The sequence below is a fragment of the Elgaria multicarinata genome, chromosome 4, assembly GCF_023053635.1.
Source record: "Elgaria multicarinata webbii isolate HBS135686 ecotype San Diego chromosome 4, rElgMul1.1.pri, whole genome shotgun sequence".
NCBI lineage: Eukaryota > Metazoa > Chordata > Lepidosauria > Squamata > Anguidae > Elgaria > Elgaria multicarinata.
Genome location: NC_086174.1, coordinates 130,333,128 through 130,358,457, shown reverse-complemented (window position 1 = coordinate 130,358,457; position 25,330 = coordinate 130,333,128). Strand labels below are relative to the sequence as shown.

Sequence of the window (25,330 nt, the reverse complement as noted above, 5' to 3'; positions counted from 1 at the left end):
CGCAGTAGCCAGATTGATAGGTTTGATATTCTGTGAGAAATGTTTGCATTTCAAGGCACAAGCTTCTTACTCTAGTAAGCTAATAAGACAGGGCAGAGCATTAAGGTGCTTTCTAAACGTTTCAGACTGCAATTCCCAACACTGGCCATGCTTGCTGTTGCTGATGGGAACTGTTGTCCAAAAATTCTGGAGGGCACCCCTGTAATAAGTTCACAGTAGCCCTGAATAAATAGTTTCAAGTGTAGAAAATGTTTACACACCCAAGGGGGATTTGTGTGTGTATTCCTTCAAAGTAACCTTCTATGTCACATGTCAACAGTTTATCAAAATTAGGAGACTTGTCAAAACGCTTCATAATAAGGCATGAGAATTGTGACCTGCAATGATTGTGACCTGCAATGAGAATTGTGACCTGCAATGAGAATTGTGATAAACAAGGGTCCAGGCATCATTATTGGTCTGCCCAAACTCCCTGGCGTCCATCCTCTGGCTTCAGAAACTGTCCAAGAGACTCATTTGTATGGGACATGAAGTGGGAATGTGTTGCTCCTGCTTCTCGGAAGACATCCCTGCTGTTTCATACATTCTCAAAAAATTCTGGTGTAGGAATCTGTGGTGGGTTTGGGGATGCCTAGGAAAAAAGTGTGAAGTGTGTGCAAGCCACGACTGAGGGATGGTAATTATTTTTGGATCCTGGCTGAATTCTGTGGTAAAATAGCAATAATTTCAGAAAGTGACTTTAGTATTGGTTATTCTACTCATTGTGTATTTGCCTTTAAGCCTCCAACCTTACAGAGTCGTTCATTTGTTCTGCTGATTTCATTATATAAATAGGAATAATTCCATTTTTTTGTCGTTAATATTTATCACAGCAGTGAATTAATCTGTTCACTTCTGGCATGAGAAGAAATTGCAGTATGGTCGACCTCCATTCTCAGAATCCCTGTTTCTCTTTGTTACCCAAATTCATCTTAGTCGATTCTACATCTCCCAGAGAGGAAACTGTAATATTATAAGGTCTATTTAGCTGTTATTTGTCTACCTCTTACACAAAAATACACTTGATTGCACTATATTGTTATTCCAAGCAGCACGCCTTTGGTAACTATAAAAGTCTATAATGATTCCCCTGCTCTTAAAATTAGAGGATGCTGAATATGTTCAACCTTTAAAATTAAAGTATAGAACAGCTTGTGAAAACCTAGATGTTCCTAACATTGTGATCTTAGTGGCTTCTAAGAACACCCAATTATTTGAATTACAGCCTACCTCTATCCTGAAATCTTCTTTCTTTTTCTTTTCTTTCTTTTTTAAAATAAATAAAATAAATATACTAGGCATGTGCTCCGCTCCGATTAGAATCGGAGAATCAGAAGTGAATTGGCCTGCTCCGCCTTGCCCAGAGGCGGAGTAGAAGTGGACCGCGGATCTGTAGAAGCACGGCGAAGAGAAGCGCCCATAGGCGGAGCGATTCTCTTTTCGCGGCGCAATCCGATCGCCATTTTGAAAAATTTCGCCCATAGGATTGCATTGCGGAAAAGAATAGGGGATAACTGTGTTGCTTAGAGAGTCATGGCTGGGAGTCATTTTGAGCCTACTCTCAGCTCTCTGAGTGGTGCGGTTCACTTGCTAGAATTTTTTTAAAAATCGGGTAAAAAACAGTGGGAGATTTACCTTTTTGAAATGCTGAGGGGCAGAGTCAACTCCCGGTCATGATCACATGATCCCAAAGTTGGAGGAGGGGATAGGCAAAACGGGTAACTTGGGATACTGGGAAACTTCTCTTTCTACTCTGAACGGACTTTTCCCAGTGTTTTTTAAAACAGTAGCCCCACCAAATGCACAAACACAACCTGAAATCATATACTAAGCAAATAAATAACAGATAGGAAACACAGTACTGCTACCCACCCTAACCTTGGGGAACAACTGAATAGATGTAGTGCAAGGGGATGAGGTCCCCTAGGGCATGTGGACATGCCCAGTGCACTCCTTAGAGGGTCATCAGAGCCCTCCAAAGGTAAACCAGCGGAGAAGCAAGCTAATGCCTATCATGAGTTGAAGTGAAAGTTTGCTTCTCAAAGACTGGTCCCTAGACAGGGACAGTCAAACTGGCATAATGATTCCCCCTCCCCCTGGGCACGTCCACTTCCCTCTTACTAGTAAAAGACAGATATAGCCTTTAAAAAAAATTCTTGTTGTTGTTTATTCAGCAACACTGCTGCTTTTAATTCCACCCCTCCTTTATTTATGTATTTATTCCATTTTATGTTATTTACACCCCATAGCCCAAGCTCTCCTAGCTTTTCCTCTTCAGTGAAGTCAGGCAGGCTTTCATTGTGGTTCAACTCCTTATTGTTGTTATTGTTGCTATTAATATTAATTAGTACTGCTATTAACATTATTATTTTGTTGTTTAGTAATGGCTGTGATCACAGTGCAGTCAATCAACTCTGAAGCAAGGATCACAAAGCTTTACTCTTATCCTCCTAGCCTCCTAGTAGTTATGGGATGCAAAAGAAAAGGCATCTCTCTGTGCTGCTCCCACCTCACAGGGATGGTTTGCATTACTGGCTTTGAAACTATCCTTGGCTCACTTCCTTGTGCCCCCAGAAATGTCTGCTGCCTGCCTGCCTTCCCTCCCACCTCCCCTGCCCGCCTCGCAGGGATGGTTTGTGTGTGTCTTGCTTTGACTCAGGGGATAAGTCCTTCCTGCGCTCACTTAGACTTTTGGAAGTTCCAAATCAATTTTTCAAGTGTGGAAGAAGATTCATATAGGTTTACCTCTACTCCCCAATTCATGGCATGTTGGGATTTCCTTTGAAATGGGCCCATTGAGCTGTCCGCAGCTTTAAAAATCCCTGAGATACTGGGGTGTCCGATTTTCAAAAATTCCCCAAAAATCAGGGGATGATGGGATTGGCTTGAGTCTTGGCATGCGTGTGTATACGTTCATGGGGTGTCATGGTGCCGAACTTGAGGTTTCTGACTTGCAAATTGACATAGTTGTAGCATGGGACTTGATTTGGGGCAAGTTAAAACGTTTAAGCCCCGCCAAAAATCAGGGGATGATGGGATTTGCTTGAAACTTGCCATGAATGTGGATCTAGATGACATCTGTGAGGGTGCCCACTTCGATTTTTTTTATCTGTCAAAATGTCAGAGCAAATCCCATGTTTGAAAATGGGGTGTCCGATTTTCAAAAATTCCTCAAAAATCAGGGGAGGCTTGGATTTGCTTGAGGCTTAGCATGCATGTGTGTTCCTGGATAAGCTATCATGGTGCCAAGTTTGAGGTTTCTAACGTGAAAATTGACGGAGATATCTAAAGGGGTGTGAATTGGGGTTATGGGTGGTGCGTTAGAGGTTAGAGCCCCGCCAAAAATCAGGGGATGATGGGATTTGCTGGAAACTTGGCATGAATGTGGATCTAGATGGCATCTGTGAGGGTGCCCACTTCCAATTTTTTTTTCTGTCAAAATGTCGGAAAACAGTCCATGTCTGAAAATGGGGTGTCCGATTTTCATAAATTCCCCCAAAATCAGGGGTCACTTGGATTGGATTGAGTCTTGGCATGCGTGTGTATACGTCCATGAGGTGTCATGGTGCCAAACTTGAGGTTTCTAACTTTAACAGAATAAAAGTTGTATACTTTTTTGGATTTCAATGCAAGCCTATGGGGGGGGAAAGCGGAGCTCCGATCCGGATCCGGAGCTCCGCAGCAGAGCGGAGCGGACTATAGGCGGAGCGAAGCGGCCCGATCCGCAAATTGCGGATCTGGAATAGAAGCGGATCGGGGGTCCGTGCACACCCCTAAAATATACCCTATTAAAATTCATTGAAAAACATTTTAAATTTGGTTCACAATTATTACTGCTGGAAAACTACTTCGAGGGAGGGTATGTGTAGCTGTAACGGAGACTTCCCTTCTCTTCTTTTATTTGCTTTTGGAGACACTCTTCCAAATAGCCCAGGGACCATGTCTTTCTTACCGTGTTACCTCTGAACAACACTATGTTGTGAGGTAGTGTCCTGATGTCCTTCCAGGTGTATTGTTGGTGGGGGGAAGCATGCCTTCCGAGGAGGCCACCATTGTATGGGACGACACTGTCACAGCGTAGCTCCGTTCAGAGAGGGAGGGTTTGCTTCGGAGTAGACATATATAGGATTGTGGTGCAGGAGTTATTATAGATTGAAAGCCATGCCTTGAATGATGTCCCAAAGGTAACGCAGCCTAGCAGATGCTCTCTCTTTTTTAACACCCCCCCCCAGAGGCCACTACAAAAGACAGCTACATGCTGATCCTCCCCCTCTGTGTTCAGTGTTACTTATGACATATGTACCAGAGTTCAAAGCCTAAAAAAACACCCCAGATTGTCAAAATGAGCCTCCCCACCCCCAGAGTGTTTGTTTTAATCAGGGTCAACAATATTAACAAGTAACACCATAGAGGAATGGGGAACTCTTAAATCTTGGTTCCTTATATGTGTGTGCGTGTGTGTGTTAGAGCTCCATCACACCGGGGGTTAACACACTCCCTACCTTGCTTCTCCGTTTCCTTCCTCAAGAAGAGGAAGTACCCAACGAGCACGAAGCCCATTGAATCCGCTGTTCTAATGGCGCTGCTTCTCCTGCACACAGCAGGAGAGAGCAGCAATTCTTAATTTTAAAAAAACCATTGGACTTAGAGGGGGTTTTTTTGTCGTGCGTGGAAGGCAGACGATGTCATGTGAGGGACCTGAGCAAACTCTGTGGGTGCCCAGTAACGAGCGTGCCATAAAACACTCATCGGATGGAGCTTTTAATCTAACAGCATTTAGTCCTGTGAAGTCCCACCTAGAGTTGGAGATGATTGAGTCTACGTAGGAGAACTACCTGGTCAGAACTAAGCCTGAGAACATCCTAATGCACTGTCTATATTCTCAGGTTCTTTCCTTTCCCTGCCGCCATAAAAGCAAGGAGCTATATTTACCTTAAAACATATTTGGATGGATGGATTCTGTAACAGATAGGAAAAGATGTATTTCTTCTGGCAATCTCAAAGATGCATTGCATTTAGCATCACTTATGTATGTTTGTGCCTTTTTGACTAAGTAATTGTCAGTAGTGACTCTTAATTACTGTTGCTTTATTGCCTCATAACACTGAAAAGACCTGGCATGAATGTTATTCAGGGCTGCCGCAAGCTGCAGAAATTGCTGTTTGAGTCATTAATTTTAGACATCTTTTCTGGTTAATTTTTACTTCAAAATGACAGTGACGTTCATGGGAATAAAATTAGTTTAGCAATTCAGCCTTCTCTGGAATTAGTGATTGAAAGTGTTTTTTCCCCAGAATGTGAAGAGAATTTCTTGCATTCTGAGTAATAAGTAAAGAGATCACCCTTGTTATTGGGGAAGAGCTGTTTCTCTGTTGTTGTTTTTTATTTATAGAGGATGGCTGGTTTTTGGTTTTGTACAAAAATCATAGCTACAAGTTTTTTTTCAACAAAGTGTGGATGCTGCCTTTTCCTAGCACTCAAATTGAAATACTTTGTTTTGTGGGGTTCCCCCACCCTGCCCCCTTCTAGCTTACAATAGTGTTGGAGGAATATGATTGCATACTGCCTGTGTGAAAATTGCCACAATTCTTCTCCCATTGTTCTTCAGGGATTCTGGTGTGGAATAATCTTGACTGAAGATTAATGATCTTAACTTTGTCTTGGCCAGCTGGTAGTGGCCATACTGCAGACAACAACAAGGATATGAGCTTCCTTTGAACTCCTTTAGCTTCTACATTTCCAGAATCAAGGCTTCTTGACAATAACATTCCTTTAGACAGTCCTAGTACAGGAATCTCTACCTCAAACATTGTTCGTTATTTAAGGAACTGTAGACATAGGGCCCAGCAGAGGGGAGTGTTCTGCCAGGGGGCATTGCAGGCAATGTTTTATGACTTTATTCCACTGCTTACAAGAGTTGTGCATGAATTGAACAAATCTGTAACACTGATAGATGGAAATCTGTTGTAGTTTGAACACTATTACGTTGACATGTTTTCATCTGTTGATTCCGCATTTGTTAGACAAGTTCTCCAGAAGGTAGTATCAGTGTAGTTTAACACAAATCCTATCCTATCGATGCACTGTTTTTCCGCATCCCATCAGTCAATATTGCCTCATGCTGGAACAACTGGAGAACTGGGAAATTGGGCCTGTTGTTGTGGATTCCTGTCAGTAGGCCGGTTATTCCATCCAATCAATAATTTGGGTTATACATTACTGGTGAACTTACATGAGCCAGTTGATCAGGGCAGGTACCATTTTCTTCCCCCTACAGAGAGCTGTTGACCCACAGAGTAAGTCAGTTGGGGCCCAGAGCCAATGTTGGTCTTTCTTTTTCTCTCTCTTGGTCTTTCTGACACCTTTTTCTTCTCTAACCTCATGTTGCATCTTTGAAAAACAGCATGAAGTCAGGGACAGAAGGATGCACTCCCAACCATTGTTTTGTTTTCAGTACCTGCTTGAAAGCATTTTTACTTAAACCTTCCCCAACTAACCAGCCACAATTGTTTTGGTTCAGTCTCACTTTCCTGTTAATACTAAACTTAATTAACTGTGTCAAGAACATAAAATGCGTCATTTATAACTTAGAATACAAAATTGTATTTAGCATTTTTATGACATTTACAGAACAATCCTATACATGTTGAAGCGCCATGAAAAGAGTGGATCTTCTCTTGAATAAGTGTGTACAGGATTGCAGCCTTAGTTTTGTATAAGGAAAAGGACAGCAGATGCATGATTCTTGCTTCTAGTACCTCCAGACTAAAACAACTTTCACCAGAAGAAGGCAGGAGGTAATTCACAAGAAAGCAATGGATGGATGTGTTCTTCTCATGAAGATGGTACGACCTTCTAGGTGCAAAAATGCACCTTGGGTTTGTGTGTTATATCTCTCTATCGTACATATATTTTCAAATACTGTAGATTGTCTGGCATAGACCTTTACATAGATTTTGAAACTTGCAATTTAATTTTACTTATTACGATATATATTTTTAAGTGTTCCCCAAAATTTCCATTTTTGCCATTGGGACAATTGGAAAAAATAATCTCCTCTGGATGGGAAATCAAAGAATTTTTAGAGGGTTTTTTCCCCCTTCAAATTTCCCCAGGTTTCCCCCCAGGCCTTCATATATCTGCTGGAGGGAGATAGTGGAGGCATGTCTCTGCACCTGCTGTGAGGTTGGGCATCAGGCTTTGCATTCTGGGCCATAAAGAACATGGTGTGTTTCTGCCTCTGGCAAGAGTCGAACATTTGCTCAACTTCATTTTTCCTGCCAGTTACGTGCTGCTGCCACCATTGCAGCAACATACTTGGAGGAAAGAGAGGAGAAGGAATTTCTGTGTGACGTGGCTGCGGAGTTGTTGCCGCTTCTGAGTAAGCAAGCCAGACTACCAGCTCAACTGGGGATAGGGAGGCTGGCAGCTGCATTAATGGTTTGTCCAATACGGGTAGGCCCTCCTGAGGGCTCAAGCCATTGACAGCTGCGCAATATTGCTGCCCCCTGATGCTGGACCTCCCACAAAAAAATGCCCCTAATACGTAATACCAGTTTTTCTGTCACATGAATTTCTTCAGACTATGGGCCTGTTCAGACAACATGCTAAGCCATGCTCTTTTGCAGCAAATGGTTAGTAGGTGAGTTTAAACTGTGGTTATGTAGCCACCATGGTTAGGAATGTTTCACATGACATCCTAAGCCATAATGTTTAGCTCAAAATGCTTGACGATCATGGCTTAGCGTGTCTTCTGAGCAGGGTCTTAGAATATTCCTGCATTGCAGCATTCACATTTGTAGTTGTTTCAAGTGCCTGCCATGGCGTATGGGTATATTAGTAATTTGTTTGTGACCAATTATTTAATCCCTTTTGCCATGGACATGCTCAGGGTTCTTCGAACAGTAGGCCAGACAAAGTTTGCAGTTCTGAATGTTACTATATGCCTTTGACACAGCGGTTGATCTGTGTTTAAACAGCGGTAGCAATGAAGGAGAAGGAAATTGTTATATTATTAAGGCACACATTTTATTATGCCCTTTTTATCTGACAGCTTAACTTCTTAAATTTTATCTGTCAGGCACTGGCGGCGTAAAACTATCATTAGGAATCATTTTCACTTTTAGAATCTTTAACTTTTTACTTCCCAAGTTGGGAGCTGTGCGACTGTCAGGGAATTTGTTTGATTGGAAGAATAAAAGGTGATGCTTGAAATCTACAGGGGGGGAGGACTGGAAGTGCCTCCATTGTTAAACCCACAGAAGCTCAATTAAAGAAAATGTTCAAGCTGTGAGTTGTAGGAACGCCACTAGTCTTGCTGGAGTTGACAGCTACCCTTTAGTATGTCAGTGAGCATGCATATAACAAGAGCGGAAATGAGAGGAAGAATGCAGGGTGGATAGAAACTGTGATGGAATAATTCCAGCATTTTTGGTACTTACACTCTTTTAAAACATGGAGAAAGAGAGAGAGAGAGGGAGAGAGAGAGAGAGAGCTTCCACTGTCCAGCACAGATTTGTGTGTGTGTGCTAAATTATCTTGAATAACTGCTCACACTCAATTAAGGAAAAAAAATCATTATAACATAATAAGTGCCATGCTGGATCAGCCCAAGGGTCCATCTAGTCCAGTATTCTGTTCACACAGTCGCCAACCAGCCATTGGCCAGGGAGGAACAAGCAGGACATGGTGCAATAGCACCTTCCTGCCCATGTTCCCCAGCAACTGGTGATTTCTCCCAAATGTGGATATGTTCACGTTCATTTCAAACAGAAACGATGTCCTCTTCCTTAGCAGATCCTTGAAGAACAATGTAACAAATTAGATTAAGCGCTCTGATTGTGTTATGTTTCCTTCAGTTCTCTTACTGCGGTGGAGAGATTCCTTGCTCAGCCTGGGTTTTTAAATTTGTCAGAAACAATGTAGGGCCTCTTTATTTGGTAATTGCATATAATTTTACTTCAGGTATGTCAGTTAGATTATGCCCTGAAACGTGATTAGGCTTGCCGGATGGGCCTAATTCTAAAGTTATTCTAGAACGCCAATGTTTCTTAGCCACTTCTTAAAGGTTCTGTTGAAGAGGCAAGCAGTTTAGTTTACATTGAACCTGAGGCAGATCCAGCCATGGTGACACACGCCTTAGTTACATTGAGACATCAGGGTGAACTATTGCAACACACGCTTCTGATGATTTTGCTGTATCCTCTCGAATTTTATTTTTTAAGAAATTGTGAGTAGCCTTTAATGCCCTTTTTTGGAGCAGCTAGGTGGGGTAATATCCTACAAATAAATTAAAAGCTGATGCCTCTTCAGCAGCATCAGTAGCTGTGATGGAAACTTTAAAGAAACTTTTAGCTGAGCAAATGATCCTCAATATTATTATTATTATTATTATTATTATTATTTATTTATATAGCACCATGCATATAGCTGTCTTATAGTCCAGCCGTCCCCAAATTGGGGCCTCCAGATGTTGTGGACTTCCAACTCCCATAAGCTCCAGCCGGCATGACCAGTGGTCAGGAATGCTGAGAATTCTCACCCAAAACATCAGGTTAGGGAAGGCTGCTATAGTCTGTTAGTCACTTACGCTGAACTACCACATTTTGTGAGGAAATAGTATTCATGCACCTGGATGTTGCAGGGGCCAAGTTGCCTTGGCTCAGGCTTAACATGAAATCTTTGGGTGGGTCAGTATAAAACTAAGAGTTGAGGGCAGACTCTAAACCACTAGCCACAAAGGTCCCAAAGTATCCCACTTTGGCAAGTAACTGCTACAAATGTGTCTTCACCACAGTGAACATAAAGTGATTAAATATGCATGCTAAGCATGTCAACTTGAAATAAACTGGCAAGTATACATATAGAGAGAGGTGTATATTCCTCTCTCTTTTTGTATTTAAGAAGCCTGGACAGGATCTACGCTACTGCTTTATAACGGTTCATAACGAGATTGACAACTGTTGGGGCCCAGGACACATTCCATATACCGTTTTCAAGCCACTTTCAAAGTGTTATATACTGCTTGGTGTAGATCTGGCCTTGGTTTAATTGTATCTGTCGTACCAAAGAATACCTGTCGTATTCTTTGTTACTTATCTAACTGAATTGATGTTAGTGTTCTAATAATTTAAGTGTACCTCTTATTTTGTAGGTGATGACCAGATAGAGAGAAAAGGACAAGTTTTGATTCTTTTGGTGGAACAAGCTCTCCAGTTTGAGGATTACAAAGCAGCAAATATGCATTGCCAGGAACTTATGGCTTCAGGTGGAGTATATTCCCCATCCTACCCATGCAGAACATCCAACCGTCTTATGAATTTTCTGGCACAATATAAAGTGGCGAGCATTTCACCCTCTCCTTTTCTCTTCAACGTGGTTCCGTAGAAAACAAAACCTGAAATCAATCATGAGCTTTCTACGGATACTAGATGGGTTTAATCTGATATGGCAAACTGTTTGATAATACAACAGCCCTAAAGCTGAGGTTTTCTTGGGTGGTTTAAGAACTGCAAAACCTGTTTGATCAAGGATCAGAGTTGGACAGCAAAAAACGAGCATGTATATGGTAGGATGCTGAAGATATAACGATGAGTAGTTGGTATATGGTGAATAGGTATCACATAGAAAGAGTAAATAGAGGTCAGGATGGTGCCTGTGTGTAATTAATATATAAATTTGATCAAGATTTTGAGATTTTTGAAATACATTCTCAGAGTACAGATGTGCTGTAGCTGTTACAAAAAGGAACAAGCTTTTGATAACCATAACCTTTACTTTCCATTGGAATCTGAAGATGAGCACTTCTGAAAATCGGCAATGTTTAGCCTGATCTAAATTCATTTTTGTATGAACTCTTCTTAATTTCAATTTTGTAACCATTATCGTAACATCCATGTTAGGCTACTCTAAAAGCTGGGAAGTTTGCAGCCAGTTAGGACAATCTGAAGGTTACCAGGACATGGCTGTTCGGCAGGAGCTCATAGCCTATGCTTTGACGCATTGTCTCCCAAGTGCCATAGAACCTCTGCTGGCAGCAAGCAGCACTCTGCAAACTGAGGTATGCCTTGAATTTAGAAACATTTTTTTAAAAAAAAATAAAAAATGTATTTAAAACAATACCTGACTATTCTGTGGTCACATCCTTACGCTATTGGAATATTGGATTGAAATATTGTTTTAGCAAAATATCTGAATAGTAAAGCTGAGCCAAATCCATATACCGTATTTCTTCGATTGTAAGACGCCATTGATTGTAAGACGCACACTATTTTCAGTACCACCAACAGAAACAAAAACCTAAGACACACCCGTGATTCTAAGATGCACCCCATTTTTAGAGATGCGTCTTAGAATCGAAGAAATAGGGTATACAGTTCTGCTCTCTTTTTTTCATTTTTCAAAGTTTCATTTTCTTAAATTAAGATCAGTATAACACCAGTTCGTTATGTTGTATGGTAAACTCACATTTTATTCCAATGAATTCCTCAAAAATAGTTTCAGCAAAATACAAAGAATAAGAAAGAACAGAAAATAAAAAGTACAGTCTCTTATGTTGTTAACATATATACCTTTCATCAATAGTCCTAAAGAAAAATAATATTAGGATATATCAAGTTGTTTTTGGAATGTTTCCACCTCTCTCTGTTCTCTGTTGTTCTAATATAATGAGTTAATTTAGCCATCACCACTATATCCCACATTTTTTTCATAACAATCTTATCAAATGAAAGTTTTTAAGACCTCTACATCTTAGCATGCAATATCTTAGCAGCAGCAAATATATAAACACAAATTCTTTGTACTCTTTCACTACAGTCCTACCATTAAAACTCAAAAGGAAGATGATTGGATCCAAAGAAATTCCATTTATTAACGTTTATATTGTTTTCACTTTTAATATTTTTTTAAACTAAAGAACATTTCTACCATAAATGAAAATAATCTCCTGTTCTCTCCTGTCACTTCCCCCCCAAAAGATGTGAATGTTTATTTATGAAGTCTAGTCTTAAAATACCATCTTTTCACTTTATAAAAATGTTCTCCCAATGTTACGTTCAAGAAAAAAATTACAAATTTTCTTCCAAATATTTTCCCAAATTTCTTTTACCTGATTAAGGTTCAGTATCATATTTTAGAAATACCTCATAAAGTTTTGATAATAAATATCCTATGCAAGTTTAGACAGAAAAAAAGTGCTACAACTCCCAGCATTTCCCAGCAAGTCATGCTATCTAGTGAACACTTGAAGTTGTAGGACTTTTTTTCTGTCTAAACATGCATAGGATTGCCCCCTTAACTTACTAATTTTTAGAACGTTCCAGTTTAAAATGTGTTTTCAACAGCTCACACAACAACTCCGAGGCTCAGAGTGCGGCAACGAGGGACAGGGCCTTTTCGGTGGTGGCCCCCAGACTATGGAACTATCTCCCTGATGAGGCTCGCCTGGCGCCAACGCTGCTATATTTCCGGCGCCACGTTAAGACTTTCCTCTTTGCTTAGGCATATGATGACACATCTTAATCACCCACATGTTTAGTTTTTTAACGGTTTTTAATGCTTTATGTGTGTATGTTCTGTGTTTTAGAATTTTAAATTTTGTATACTTGTTTTTATCTTAATTTTAGAATTTCTGTAAACCGCCCAGAGAGCCCTGGCTATGGGGGTGGTATATAAGTGTAATAAATAAATAAATAAATAAATAAATAAATAAATAAAAGCTAGTGCAAATCCTGTGTTGCCATGAGACCTAATAGTTTGAGAATGTTCTTTTTAAAAAGATCATTTACCATTTCTTGAAGTTTGAAATCGAAAACACGGGATGTAAGACCCCCCCCCTCACTTTTCCCACTTGTGCCTTTCATCTCTTCTCTTCCTCCTCCTCTGCTTCTCTTCCTCCTCCTCTGACTATCACCAACTGACTTTTCTTTAGCCCCCTTCCCGAATTCTGTGCCTGTCCTTTCATTGGCGCAGCACTCTAGACCTCACAGGAGTAAACATTATTAATCATGCATACACATTTATTTATTTATTACATTTTTATACCGCCCAATAGCCGAAGCTCTCTGGGCGGTTCACAAAAATTAAAATCATGAAGAGCATAAAAACAACCAACCATCTAAAAACACAAATACAAAATACAATATAAAAAGCACATGTGTTACATCAGATGCACTGTGTGGGGCATATGCATTAACTTCACCTTTGCCTCATCCCTCTCCCTTCCCAATCTGCCCAAAGCTCAAGCTTTAAACTTTTTCGAAGTTTCAAAACATCCTGCACTGCTCAAGCTTCATTTCAAAACAAAAATGAGCAAAATCTGTCTGGTAGATCTTGAGTAATAAGCTTAACACTACCTTATTGTTGTATAAAATAATTTCATCTGAGCCCTAGAAACACAAACTCAGCATATTTAAGCTTTGGCAGAAAGCCACTACTAAATTAACCTTGTAACTTTGCTGTGTGTAGCAAGTGTCAGAGTATGGTACAGTCTCACAGGCATTTCTTTCTAATTATACCAAAAAGTGACCCCCATTCTTGGGAGGGCTGTATTTGTTAAAGGGAACCACTCAACCAGGGCGCAAAGGATTGGGATGGGAGTTGCAGTTTAAACAGGCTTTTCTGTGAGGGAAAATATCTCTCAGGGAGAGGGTTATCCCATCTGACCTTGCTGTTCCTTTCCTCCTCCTGACTGTAGCCTGCTGAGAAATTAAACGATGGGGATCTAATTTCCCAGCAACAACTTTTTGCATTGTGAGTGCTGGCCAAATGCAGTATTCCCAAAACACATATCTGCTTTCCAACAAATAGGAAAGAACTGGTTGTCTGGATAGGCTTTAGCACAACAACAACTTTATTTGTTACCCGCCTCTCCCTCCGGATCGAGGGGGGGTACAACACAAATGCAAACACCATAAAATACATATAATTGATTAAAACATTTAAAACTAATACATTATTAAAAGCAGCACATTAAGCATCTTAAAATTCAACTGGGTAGGCCTGCTGAAAGAGATCAGTCTTTATAGCTTTCTTAAAATCCGGAAGACTGTTGACGAATCTCTCCCGGCAGATCATTCCATAATCTGGGAGCAGCAGAAGAAAAGGTCCTCTGGGTAATAGTTGTCACCCTTGGTTTTGTTGACTGGAGTAAACTCTTCCCAGAGGACCTGAGTGTGTGAGGCGGACTGTACGGGAGAAGGCAATCCTGCAGGTAGCCTGGACCCAAAGCCATGTAGTGCTTTAAAGGTGATAACCAACACTTTATACTTTGCCCGGAAACTAATTGGCAGCCAGTGAAGAGATTTTAAAACTGGTGTAAAGTGGTCACCCCTAGGTGTACCGGCGACCAGCCTGGCTGCCATATTTTGAACGAGTTGAAGTTTCCGGACTAGGCACAAAGGTAGCCCTATATAGAGCACATTGCATAAGTTGAGCCTCAAAGTTACCAGCATCTGTACTACCGTCTTTAGATCTTCCAACTCTAGGAAGGGGCACAGCTTCGTATCAGCCGAAATTTTACTTCTGTTTTGTCTACTACAGATTCTGTACCTGTCTACTGTATTTTTCTGAAACTGAGTTGCTTGCTATCAATGGCAGTGATGTTCATCCATGCGTGTAATCCATCATAATCCTTTCTGCTGTTTAACTAGGTGTTTTCTTGCCTTCTATAAGGATTTCATACTTTTGCCTCTATCTTCAGGAAATGCATAGAATGAATTTCACAGAATTCCCCTCTCAGCTTCTTTGAATTTTTTGAATTTTTTTGTAAGGACTGCATGGTCTCTGACCTACCATCTGTTTGGCACAGCCTGTGCTACGTGTCTGTTTATACCTATATAAATGGGTAGATGAGGCATTGTTTCTTTCTGGAGCAGAAAGGTAAGTCCTTTTTCTTTTGTTTGAGATGCAAAATGGTAAGGAAAAAAACCACCTATGTAATCCACCTCTCTTCTTGGGATTGGACTAGCTGACTTTTAAATAATCGCTGTGCAGAAGGGGAGAGGTTTGCACATTTCCTAGATTGAACAGAATGAGTAATTTAACAGATACATTATTAATTTTTCCTTAGATTCTTTATCAAGCAGTCAACTACCAAATACGGCCTTCAGAAAAGGGGGAGAACATAAATACCTCCAGATCACCAGTTGGAATCAAAACAGAGCTTCCTCTAGAGGTAAACATCTCTGTGTGTGTGTGTGTAGAGGTTAGAACACTGAACTATTTCTGATTGCATTTAATTTTTATAGTTATGCTGGTCACTGGTCCAGAGATGAAAAGAAAGTGAGCTAAAAGTCTCTAATTTATGCAGTGGTTCCTTCTTTCCCAATGATGTTTTTTCACCATTTTTTTCTTCTCCCAGTTTTCAATTTCTTCTTTCTAAACTCATAACTGGCTTTATATTCTTCTTTCAGCCACCTTGCTTCTGGAGCTTTTCTTCACTTTTTTCTGTCTTCGGAGTCCCTTGTTCCAGAGTTTTCATGCCTTAGCGCTCATGCTGTCTTGAGCTCTATTCATGCATTAGAAACATGCGATTGCAATTAGATGGAGTTGAAGAGCACGGCCATGGTGATAACCCTACATCTCTGCCACCCACTTGTTGGGGGTAAGGCCTGAAGAGGGGAGATGTGATCTAGAACACTAAACCATCAGGGTCCTAGATCACAGGGGGAGTCTAAGCAAGCTCCCCTCTTCAGAACTTCCCCTCAATATTGGATTTGATTGAGGCCAAAGGGGATTTAACATTGGGTGCAGGGCCAATGGGCATGGCCCCACTCTACCTTTCCATGCCATTTATGTTGTGAATGCCTACGTTGAAAGCTGCCTTGGGAGAGTTTGGCCCTAAACAGCAGCCTCTAAATGTTTTAAAGAAAGAAATAATAGAATCCTCCTAAATGGCCAAATAGGGCTCTAGAGCCCTATGTATAGTTGTTTCCAAATGAAACAAATCTTGATTCCTTTACAGGGTTATGGGGTTTCCCAAAATTATGTTGTTTGTCAGGTTGCCAACCGCAGCAGTTAGAATGTTTATGGATGTTCAGTGACTTCACGGTTAAGTGCCTTTTTAGATTTTCTAAGGTAGGTTGCAGATGTGGGGGGGCTGTCAAAGAAATCTTTCTGGAAAATCCCAGCACACTTGTTGCAGTGCACTTTCTTCTGCCTTATAGTTATTATAAGTACAGGGCAGTCATCAGCATTTGCTATGTGTATTTAGTACATATTAAGCCGATTTAATCAATTATAACAATAGCCGTCTAGTGTACAGAACACATTATCTACAAATAACTCATCTGGTAAGCTACTTTATGTTCGGGCCAATTTGAAATCCTTTTTTATAGCTTTAATTTGGAGGGAGAGGAGGACCTGTATCATAGGGATCTATGCTACCCAACCTGAGTTAATCTACTGGGATAGGCCTTTAGCCAAAACATCGGGGTATGAGAGTGAAAGGGCCAAACCATTGATTTGTTTAAACTGAGGGCTCATCTATAACAAGTAGGATATTCCACTATGAAAGTGGTATATAAAAAGCAGGAGCAACACTACTGCTTTATAGCGGCATTGAAGTGCACTGACAACTGTTAGGGCCCATTGACAAATACCATATACCACTTTCATAGTGTCATATCCTGCGTGGTGTATATGTGTCAATGGGCCCCAACAGTTGTCAGTGCTCTTCAGTACCACTATAAAGCAGTAGTGTGGCTCCTGCAGTGCGTGTCAATACCACTATAAAGCAATAGTGTGGCTCCTGCCTTTTATATACTGCTTTCATACTGGAATATCCTGCTTGGTGCAGATGAGCCCTGGGTTTACAAAACCACAGGAAGCAGATTGTCTATTGACCATACTGGAAAAAGAGGGTTATGCTATGGTCTGCCATGTATTGAAGGCTATCTTTTGAAGAGTTCTTTCCAAGAGATGTCCGGAAAGGAGGCAAAATCTCTCTTTAATTGCCTCTTTTCTTGTGCTTAATCTTGGCTGCTGATATACATTAAAAAAAAACAAAAAACATTCCCGAACCTAGTTTAATATACTTGGGCAAAATAAAAAAAATAAGCTTCTTTATAAGCAGTTAAACCCTCGCTTATTCAAAAGTACTTAGAATATTGTAGCCAACATTATGAGATTAAAACATAGTGCTTAGCGATAAGATGGTGTGTTGTTCTTCGTTAATGGTAAAAGTAATAACTACAGTAAATCATGACACATAAATAGGGACCGGCTTTATGCTTAATCTGCTTAATACTTGTGTAACTTTTTGTAAAAACAAGGCTTTTATTTATATGATGCGGTAATATGAAAATGTAATTACTGTTCATGGTGTCATTAACACAGGAAGGCGCTGTGGTGGAATGCAGCCGCTGCCCTCAAGTACACATTTTATTTTGTTTGCTTGCAAATACTTTACTCATAAAAATTACAGCTTGTTTTCTTTATAATGTAATGAATATAATAGGAGTATAAATGAGATGGTTCACATAAGCTGGTAAAAGAATGGAGGTGGGAAGCAATGGGAGAATAAACTTGTGGCATTTTTATTTATTTATTTTTTTGGCCTTGGTAAATTTCCTCATGGGTTTACCATGGTTGGTGTGTATCTTATAATGATAACTGTAAATGGACCTTAAAATACCTAGAACAGTGATCTTCACTATTTTTCAAGCGTTGAGAGCCACTTCGGTAGGAAAAACAACCTTCATTGTGAGAGCTACATTAACTACTAAGTAAAATATATATATGACACTGAATAATTCAGAAATTGCTTTAATTGGATGTGCAAAAATCTGCTAGATGCTCTGCAGAGCCAAAAAACCAGCATAAAACCTTCAGAGCAACAGTGCACAGAATCCCAGAATCTTTGAGATCATTGCTGGTCTTCACTCCACCCCTTTCGGGCAATTTATGTGTCATACTGCCTTTCCTCTCTTCTCTCTCTCTCTCTCTCTCTCTCATTTCTCTTTTATCTCTAGCTCCTTACCTTGCCTCCTACCCTCATTTTGCTCCATTCCGTCTTTGCTCATACTCTCCCTGTATATTGCGAGTGCATGGCACCTGCGTATGACACCAGAAGCAGATGCTGGCCTTCATAGCCAGTTCAGGAAATGGAAAGCTGTCATGGCCACTCACAGCCAGTTAGATTGGCAGTGATAGAAAGCTCTCATGGTGAGGATAGAGGTCCGATAAAGAGGACTGCCATGCAATCCACAAAAGCTTTATTCAGTAAATAGACATTTCTTCACAACTGAAGGGAGTGTGAATGCTAGGAGCTATCTTCTAAGCTTAACTAGCCTAGCAACAAGAAAGGCAGCTGCCTATCCGCTAAATGGACAGTATCTTGCTGTTCCTGACAGGCTTTTACCAGACCCCTCTTTCAGGGAGGGTCTTTAAGATATAATCTCTGGTGCGTGGCTAGTCTAGTGGTCCACCTCCTCTCATCTCTGCTTGCTTGATTGTACAGCGGACTCTGGGATCTGTCATTTCCGATGCTCCCTTCCCCTTTGTCATAGATTGAGTTCCCAGGTATGGGGAGAAGGGGGAAGATGACCTCTGAGCCTGGACCCTGTTTGATAAGCTCCTGACTCCTGGAGTCTTGGAGAATTTCCTCCCCCACTTCCGATCTTGGTTGGTCTACTACTTCAGGTTTAGAGTCCAATTCAGGAACCACCCCAAGGAGACCGGGCCTGATTCTGACAGGTGGAGAGAGCAGCATTGGCAACAAGCCTGATGATACGGCAATCCCCAGCTACTCACTGATAAGCAGAGCTATAATTGGGGTGTTTGGGAGCCACCTCTGGTCCCCAGGCCTCGCCGTGAAGAACAGTGATGCAAAAGGTGGGTTTGGCAATTAATTACACCACTCCCTGTCCTAATGCCATTTCAGAAAATACTGAAAACTCTTTGGAAGATCAAAATTCCTTCCGTGTATAAATGAAGAAGTTGCCATTGTCACCTCATTTTCTTTCTGGAGAGGAATAGGGCAAATGGAAGGAAGCAGGTGGAGGTGAATGCTGTGGAAGAGAGCAAGACCAATTCAAGGAAAATGGCTTAAAGGCAGGACTGTACAGATCAGAGAAGGCCACGGAAAGGAGGTTTGCAGATGACCTCCTTATAATGCATCTTGCCTGATGGCATTGTTTGTACCATCACAGTGATCACTGAGCAAGATTTGATTAGATATTACCAAACCCCCTTTAAGCTAAGCTTGTTCTTTTAAGGCAAGGGTGGGCAACTTTTTGGGGAGGGAGGCTTTTCTCCCCCTCCATACACCTCCATGTGTCTCCCTCCTGCTGCTGCTGCTGCACCACCAAATTCGATGATGGCAAAACAAAAAAGTCAGCAAATGTTGACAGCAAACTTCTACAGAGGGCTAAATCCGTCCATTTTAGATTTTTGTGCCTCTCCCCATGAATTGCAGGAGCACAATGGAGGGCAGTGGGGCAGGGTCACATGCAGCCTATAAGCCACTTGCAGCCCACCCCTGTTATAAGGGGTCATTTCCTCCACTCATGTACAGATATAACCTTTCCTGATCTATTAACCATGGTTCACACACATCTCTTATTCCCTCCTACATCATCTTCCCTTAGATGCAAATTTCCCCCTTATCTCTTTTTCAGTATTAACCATGGTATATAACATTCGCCATGTTCAGAAGATATCGTAAACCATGGCTTTAACCACGGTGAATAAGGCTTTTTGCTTTATTCACCATGGTTAAAGCCGAGGTTTAAGGTGCCTTCTGAACACAACCTGACTTTCTGGCTTAACCACTGTGGTTAAAGCCATGGTTTAAGGTGTCTTCTGAATGGGGATAGTGTGTTACATGGAAACTTAATGCTAAAAATTGCTACTTACAACAAGGACTTAAAATCCTACAGTAGTAGTTTGTTTAAACCTGACCATGGTTAGTGTTGGTGTAGATGTGATGCCCTGGTAAATACTGAACAGGGAAAGAGAAATCTAGGGAAGGAAGCAGGGAATAGTTGTGTGTCAGACCGTGAGCCCCTCCTGACCTTATAACCAAGATAAAAGAGGAAATGTTGTTTGTTTTTATATCCTGCATTTCCCTCCACCAAATAGCTTACAAAAATAAAACCGGATAAAACAAGCAGAGAACAAAACTAAACGCATGTTACATCTGCGCCGAACCTATTAATGCGGTCTCAGCTTGCTGCTGTTTTATCCTAGCCAGTGAAGATAACAGAGTGATTTGGGATTGTCGGGTTGAAAGATTAAATTCCAGAAATTTATGGGCTGAGATGAAGAGCTACAAGCCTAAAGTGATACTGGGCATCTTCTTCAAGCAGTGACTTATCAAACCCCGCAGTAGTTTCATAAGGCTGCATGGTCCAAAATTTGGATGATATAACAATTTAACCACAGGCTTGTAACGAGTTAGCAAAATGTAAAGGTCTAACAGCCTGGTCCTATGCATGTCTACTGAGTTCAGTGGGACTTGCTCACAAGTAAGTAAGTTTAGGGTTGCTGCCTTAATCATACAGCCATCTGACTACATTTACTCAAATGTAGTAAATTTACTCAAAGATTATTGATTTGATCGGGTCAACATCTGTGGGCTATGTGCCTTTGAGATACAGTAAAAAAAGTTATTTTCTTTTACCCGCATAAAGTATTACATGCAACAAAAGTATGCATATGCACATCCCAGTCTAAGGTTAGACATTTGACTCTGCTAGAATTGGAATACTTTCTTCGAGAACAGAATTTGTGGAAAACAGAGTCGGTCTGGGGAAAAAAGCAAAAAAAGAGGAAGACAAAAAAAGTATGATGGCATCCCAGAAACTGATATAGCATGACATTTTTTTTTTAGCAGCAGTGTGTTGCATTTGGGTTCTGGTTCTGCCAGTTCCAAGTCATAAACCAGGTTGTTTTGGTTCTCAAGTTAAAACAAGCCCCTTGTGCAAAAAGATGACAGTTTATTGGTGGGTTTATTGACAGTTTATTGATGCAGAATGTATACATGCAAAGGAAGTTAGTACCTCCTTCCAGCTAATCAAGCTTTCATAGCTGGGTGCCTATCGGGGGGCCCACGAGAGATGGAAGCTGTCCCTTTGAGCCACAGCCGGTTCTCCAGGCTGGTAGCATGTTCAGTTCCTCCTGAAGCGAAACTGAAGCATGAAGCCTGTACATTGGATCTTATAGGCTCTCCTGCTAGGTTCCTGCCTCTTTCTCAAGAGCTGGCAGGCTGCATCCCTCCCCCTGCCTCTCAGAAGGAGCAGGGAGAGGGTCCCTCTCACAGGTTCTCAAAGCATCTCAGCTTAGGAAAATAATTGGCCTGGTTTGGAATGAAAACTTCCCAGCTCATCCAAAGATAAGGCGCTGTGAGGAAAGGGTGACATAACTATGAGAGGCCCATCCAGGCAATGAGGCCTGCTCTTGTCAGCTAAAGACTGCTAAAAATCTACTCACTGTGGTAGGCCACACAGGTCTCTTAGCAACATTTTGGAACTCTGTGAAGTCTATATTTCTGCTCACTAGCAAACTCACTACAAGCAGGCAGCTAAATGTATTCAATATTTTAAAAGAATTAATCACGCCATTTGCAGGTATGATTTTGCAACCCAGCTCTCTTCCTAAAGCCACCACTGATCTCTCCCTGCCTCTCCAAAAATCCAAAGGTGGGTTAAATAAATAAATAAATAAATAAATAAAAATCTCCACCCATTTTTAAGGCTGAGACAAAAGTTCTTTAAGTTACATTTTAAAGAAAGCTAGCTAAAGAAATCAAAAGTTCAGATAAAGAGGATGTTTGGACTTCCCATTACATTTTTATTCTGCTGGCCAAGCCTTTTAAAGGCCACTCAGGCAAGTAAACCTCAGATTTCACTTTCAGCAATGGTTCCTTTTAGAAAGTGTATAAAATTACCTCCAAGAGTTGACTTCTTTTTTTCCTTTCTTTTAAATACAGCTCACTCCATCTTTTTGCCATTTATTTTCTAAGTAGAGTGGAAATTTTGCCATATTTTGCTCAGTGTGGCGTCCCTTCAGTTAGGGAAGCAAAGAACTAAAACATCCAAATGGTTATTCAGTAGTTGGCAGGAGGTCCTCTCTTTATATCTTTTTCTACTATTAATAATGGAAAGCTTCACACTTCGGCATTCTGTTGCATGCAGAAACGTTGGTTTTTTTCCATTAATATATAATAGTACATTTTTAGTTAATGTCTTTCTACCCTATAATTTCAGAACTCCAAATCATCATAATCATGTATTATTTCTTTAACACTTAACATGTAACTTTCCTATCCAAATTAGTGAAATAAGAGAGGAAGAGAATATTAGTCGAAATGTGATATCACACTCACACATTTGCTTTTCAAAAGCAGTCTTTCAGTGCATAGTTAATTGGTGGTAGCAGGTATAGCTCTGTGCTTTCCAGAGGACCCCCTCCCTCTTTTCACATGAAGTTCCATTTGCTAGTCTTAGGACCAAATCAGATTATATTTCACTCCAATCTGGCACATTACAGTCTTGTGTGGATATCTAAGGATGTGGGAGACGATGCTTGTGTACCCGTAGGTTTGAGAGATCCAGTGCACTCTTGCTCCCTTCTGCACACAAGGTCTTGACTGGAGTGACATGTTGGGTGATCTGGCATTTTACCTGCTATCAGTTCCATAAAGGAAAGAACATAAGAAGAGTCATGCTAAATCAGACCAAAGGCCCATGTAGTCCAAGTACTCTGTTCCCACAATGGCCAACCTTATGCCTCCAATGGGAAGCCTACTAGCAGGGCATGAACGCAATAGCATCCTCCTGCTTGTGTTCCCCAGCAACTGGCATTGGCCTGGTTCTGACAATTTATTTATTTATTACATTTTTATACCGCCCAATAGCCGAAGCTCTCTGGGCGGTTCACAAAAATTAAAACCATCATAAAACAACCAACAAGTTAAAAAACACAAATACAAAATACAATATAAAAAGCACAACCAGGATAAAACCACGCAGCAAAATTGATATAAGGTTAAAATACAGAGTTAAAACAGTATAATTTAAGTTAAAAATTAAGTGTTAAAATACTGAGTGAATAAAAAGGTCTTCAGCTGGCGACGAAAGGAGTACAGTGTAGGCGCCAGGCGGGCCTCTCTGGGGAGCTCATTCCACAACCAGGGTGCCACAGATGAGAAAGCCCTCCTCCTAGTAGCCACCTGCCTCACTTCCTTTGGCAGGGGCTCATGGAGAAGGGCCCCTGTAGATGATCTTAAGGTCCGGGTAGGTACATATGGGAGGAGGCGTTCCTTCAAATAACCTGGCCCCAAACCGTTTAGGGCTTTGAATGTCAATACCAGCACTTTGAATCGGGCCCGGACCTGGACTGGCAGCCAATGAAGCTGGAAAAGGACTGGCGTAATGTGATCTCGCCAGCCAGTCCCTGTTTGTAAACGGGCTGCCCTGTTTTGTACCAGCTGAAGCTTCCAGACCGTTTTCAAAGGCAGCCCCACATATAACGCATTGCAGTAATCCAAACGAGAGGTTATCAGAGCATGGATAACTGTAGCTAGGCTATCACTGTCCAGATAAGGGCGCAGTTGGTATATCAGCCTAAGCTGATAAAAGGTGCTCTTTGCCACTGAGTTCACCTGTGCCTCAAGTGACAGTTCTGGATCGAAGAGCACCCCCAAACTACGGACCCGATCCTTTAGGGAGAGTGCAACCTCGTCCAGGACAGGGCAAACATCACCTTGCCGGACAGATGAACCACCCGCTAACAGTACCTCCGTCTTGTCTGGATTGAGTCTCAGTTTGTTAGCCCTCATCCAGTCCATTACCGTGCCCAGGCACTGGTTCAGAACAGTCACTGCCTCACCTGGGTTTGATGAAAAGGAAAGGTAGAGCTGGGTATCATCCGCATATTGATGACACCTCAGTCCACATCTCCGGATAACCTCCCCCAGCGGCTTCATGTATATGTTAAACAGCATAGGGGATAAAATAGAGCCCTGCGGAACCCCATGGCTTAGGAGCCACGGCACAGAGCAATAATCCCCCAGCACCACCTTCTGGAATCGGCCATCCAAGTAGGAGCGGAACCACTGCAACGCAGTACCTCCAACTCCCAGCTCAGACAACCTATCCAGAAGGATACCATGGTCGATGGTATCGAAGGCCGCTGAGAGGTCCAGGAGAACCAACAGGGTCGCACTCCCCCTGTCTCTCTCCCGACAGAGGTCATCCCACAGGGCGACCAAGGCAGTTTCCGTTCCAAAACCAGGCCTGAAACCCGATTGAAATGGATCTAGATAATCCGTTTCATTCAGGAGTGCCTGGAGTTGTCCTGCAACCACCCGCTCAAGCACCTTGCCCTGGAAAGGGATATTAGCCACCGGCCTGTAGTTGTTAACATCCTCCGGGTCCAGATTAGGCTTCTTCAGGAGTGGTCTAATTACCGCCTCTTTTAAAGAGGCCGGCACCACATCTCAAGAAGGCATTTACAACCTCCTGGACCCAGCCGGCGATCCCCTCCTTATTTGATGTAATGAGCCACGAGGGGCAAGGGGCAAGCACACAGGTGGTCGACCGGACTTGGCCAAGCACCTTGTCCACATCCTCGGGCCTCAATAACTGAAACTCATCCAATAAAACTGAGCCGGACGGCGCTCTGAACGCCTCTACTAGTGGTGCTGCATTAAGTGTGGTGTCCAATTCATGACGAATCTGAGCAACTTTATCTTCAACGTGCCGTGCAAACTCATCACAGCGTGCTACCAAGGGCTCAACTATCTCACGCCCTGGCCCAGAGTGTAACAGGCCACGAACCATTTTGTGGTTAAGCAGCATGGTTTAGCGTGTTGTCTGAACCAGTTCATTGAGATGCATAATGCCTCTGATACTGGAGGTTATATCCCCCTATCATGATTAGAAGCCATTGATCCTCTATAATAGCCTTATTCTTCATCAAGATATACCGATACGGGTCAGTATCCAATGCTGGCAATGTGCCGACTCTAAACATTTGCATGACTTGGAACGACCACTGGCAGATGGGCAAAGCAGCGCTTGCTAGTGCAACCAAAGAAACTTCACGAAACGATCACTTCAGGAATGAGTCAGGTCAGCGAAGCTTCCTTCCATGACCTCTTCTGCCTTATCCCATTCTGAAAGCAGTAGTTTCCAGTTGTGCTAGTGGTCATTCCAGCTGTGCTAGTGTAGCGGCAGTATTGGATATAGTGTCCATGATGTACTTTTTTTGGGAAATCCAACGCAAGTCCTACTTAGGGCATGTCTAGACCTACGGGCTTTCCGGGACAGCAGGGGGAAGATCGCAG

At 41.7% G+C, this 25,330-nt stretch overlaps 1 protein-coding gene across 1 annotated transcript in view; it reads left to right on the top strand.

The window, feature by feature from the left end:
* The window catches only part of NBAS (NBAS subunit of NRZ tethering complex), a 229,246-nt gene that overhangs the window by 105,853 nt on the left and 98,063 nt on the right, over positions 1–25,330 (top strand). The window contains exons 33-35 of the mRNA XM_063125180.1: positions 10,193–10,306; positions 10,941–11,098; positions 15,110–15,214. Of these exons, the coding sequence (XP_062981250.1) occupies positions 10,193–10,306; positions 10,941–11,098; positions 15,110–15,214 (377 nt within the window). The remainder of the gene's footprint in view (positions 1–10,192; positions 10,307–10,940; positions 11,099–15,109; positions 15,215–25,330) is intronic.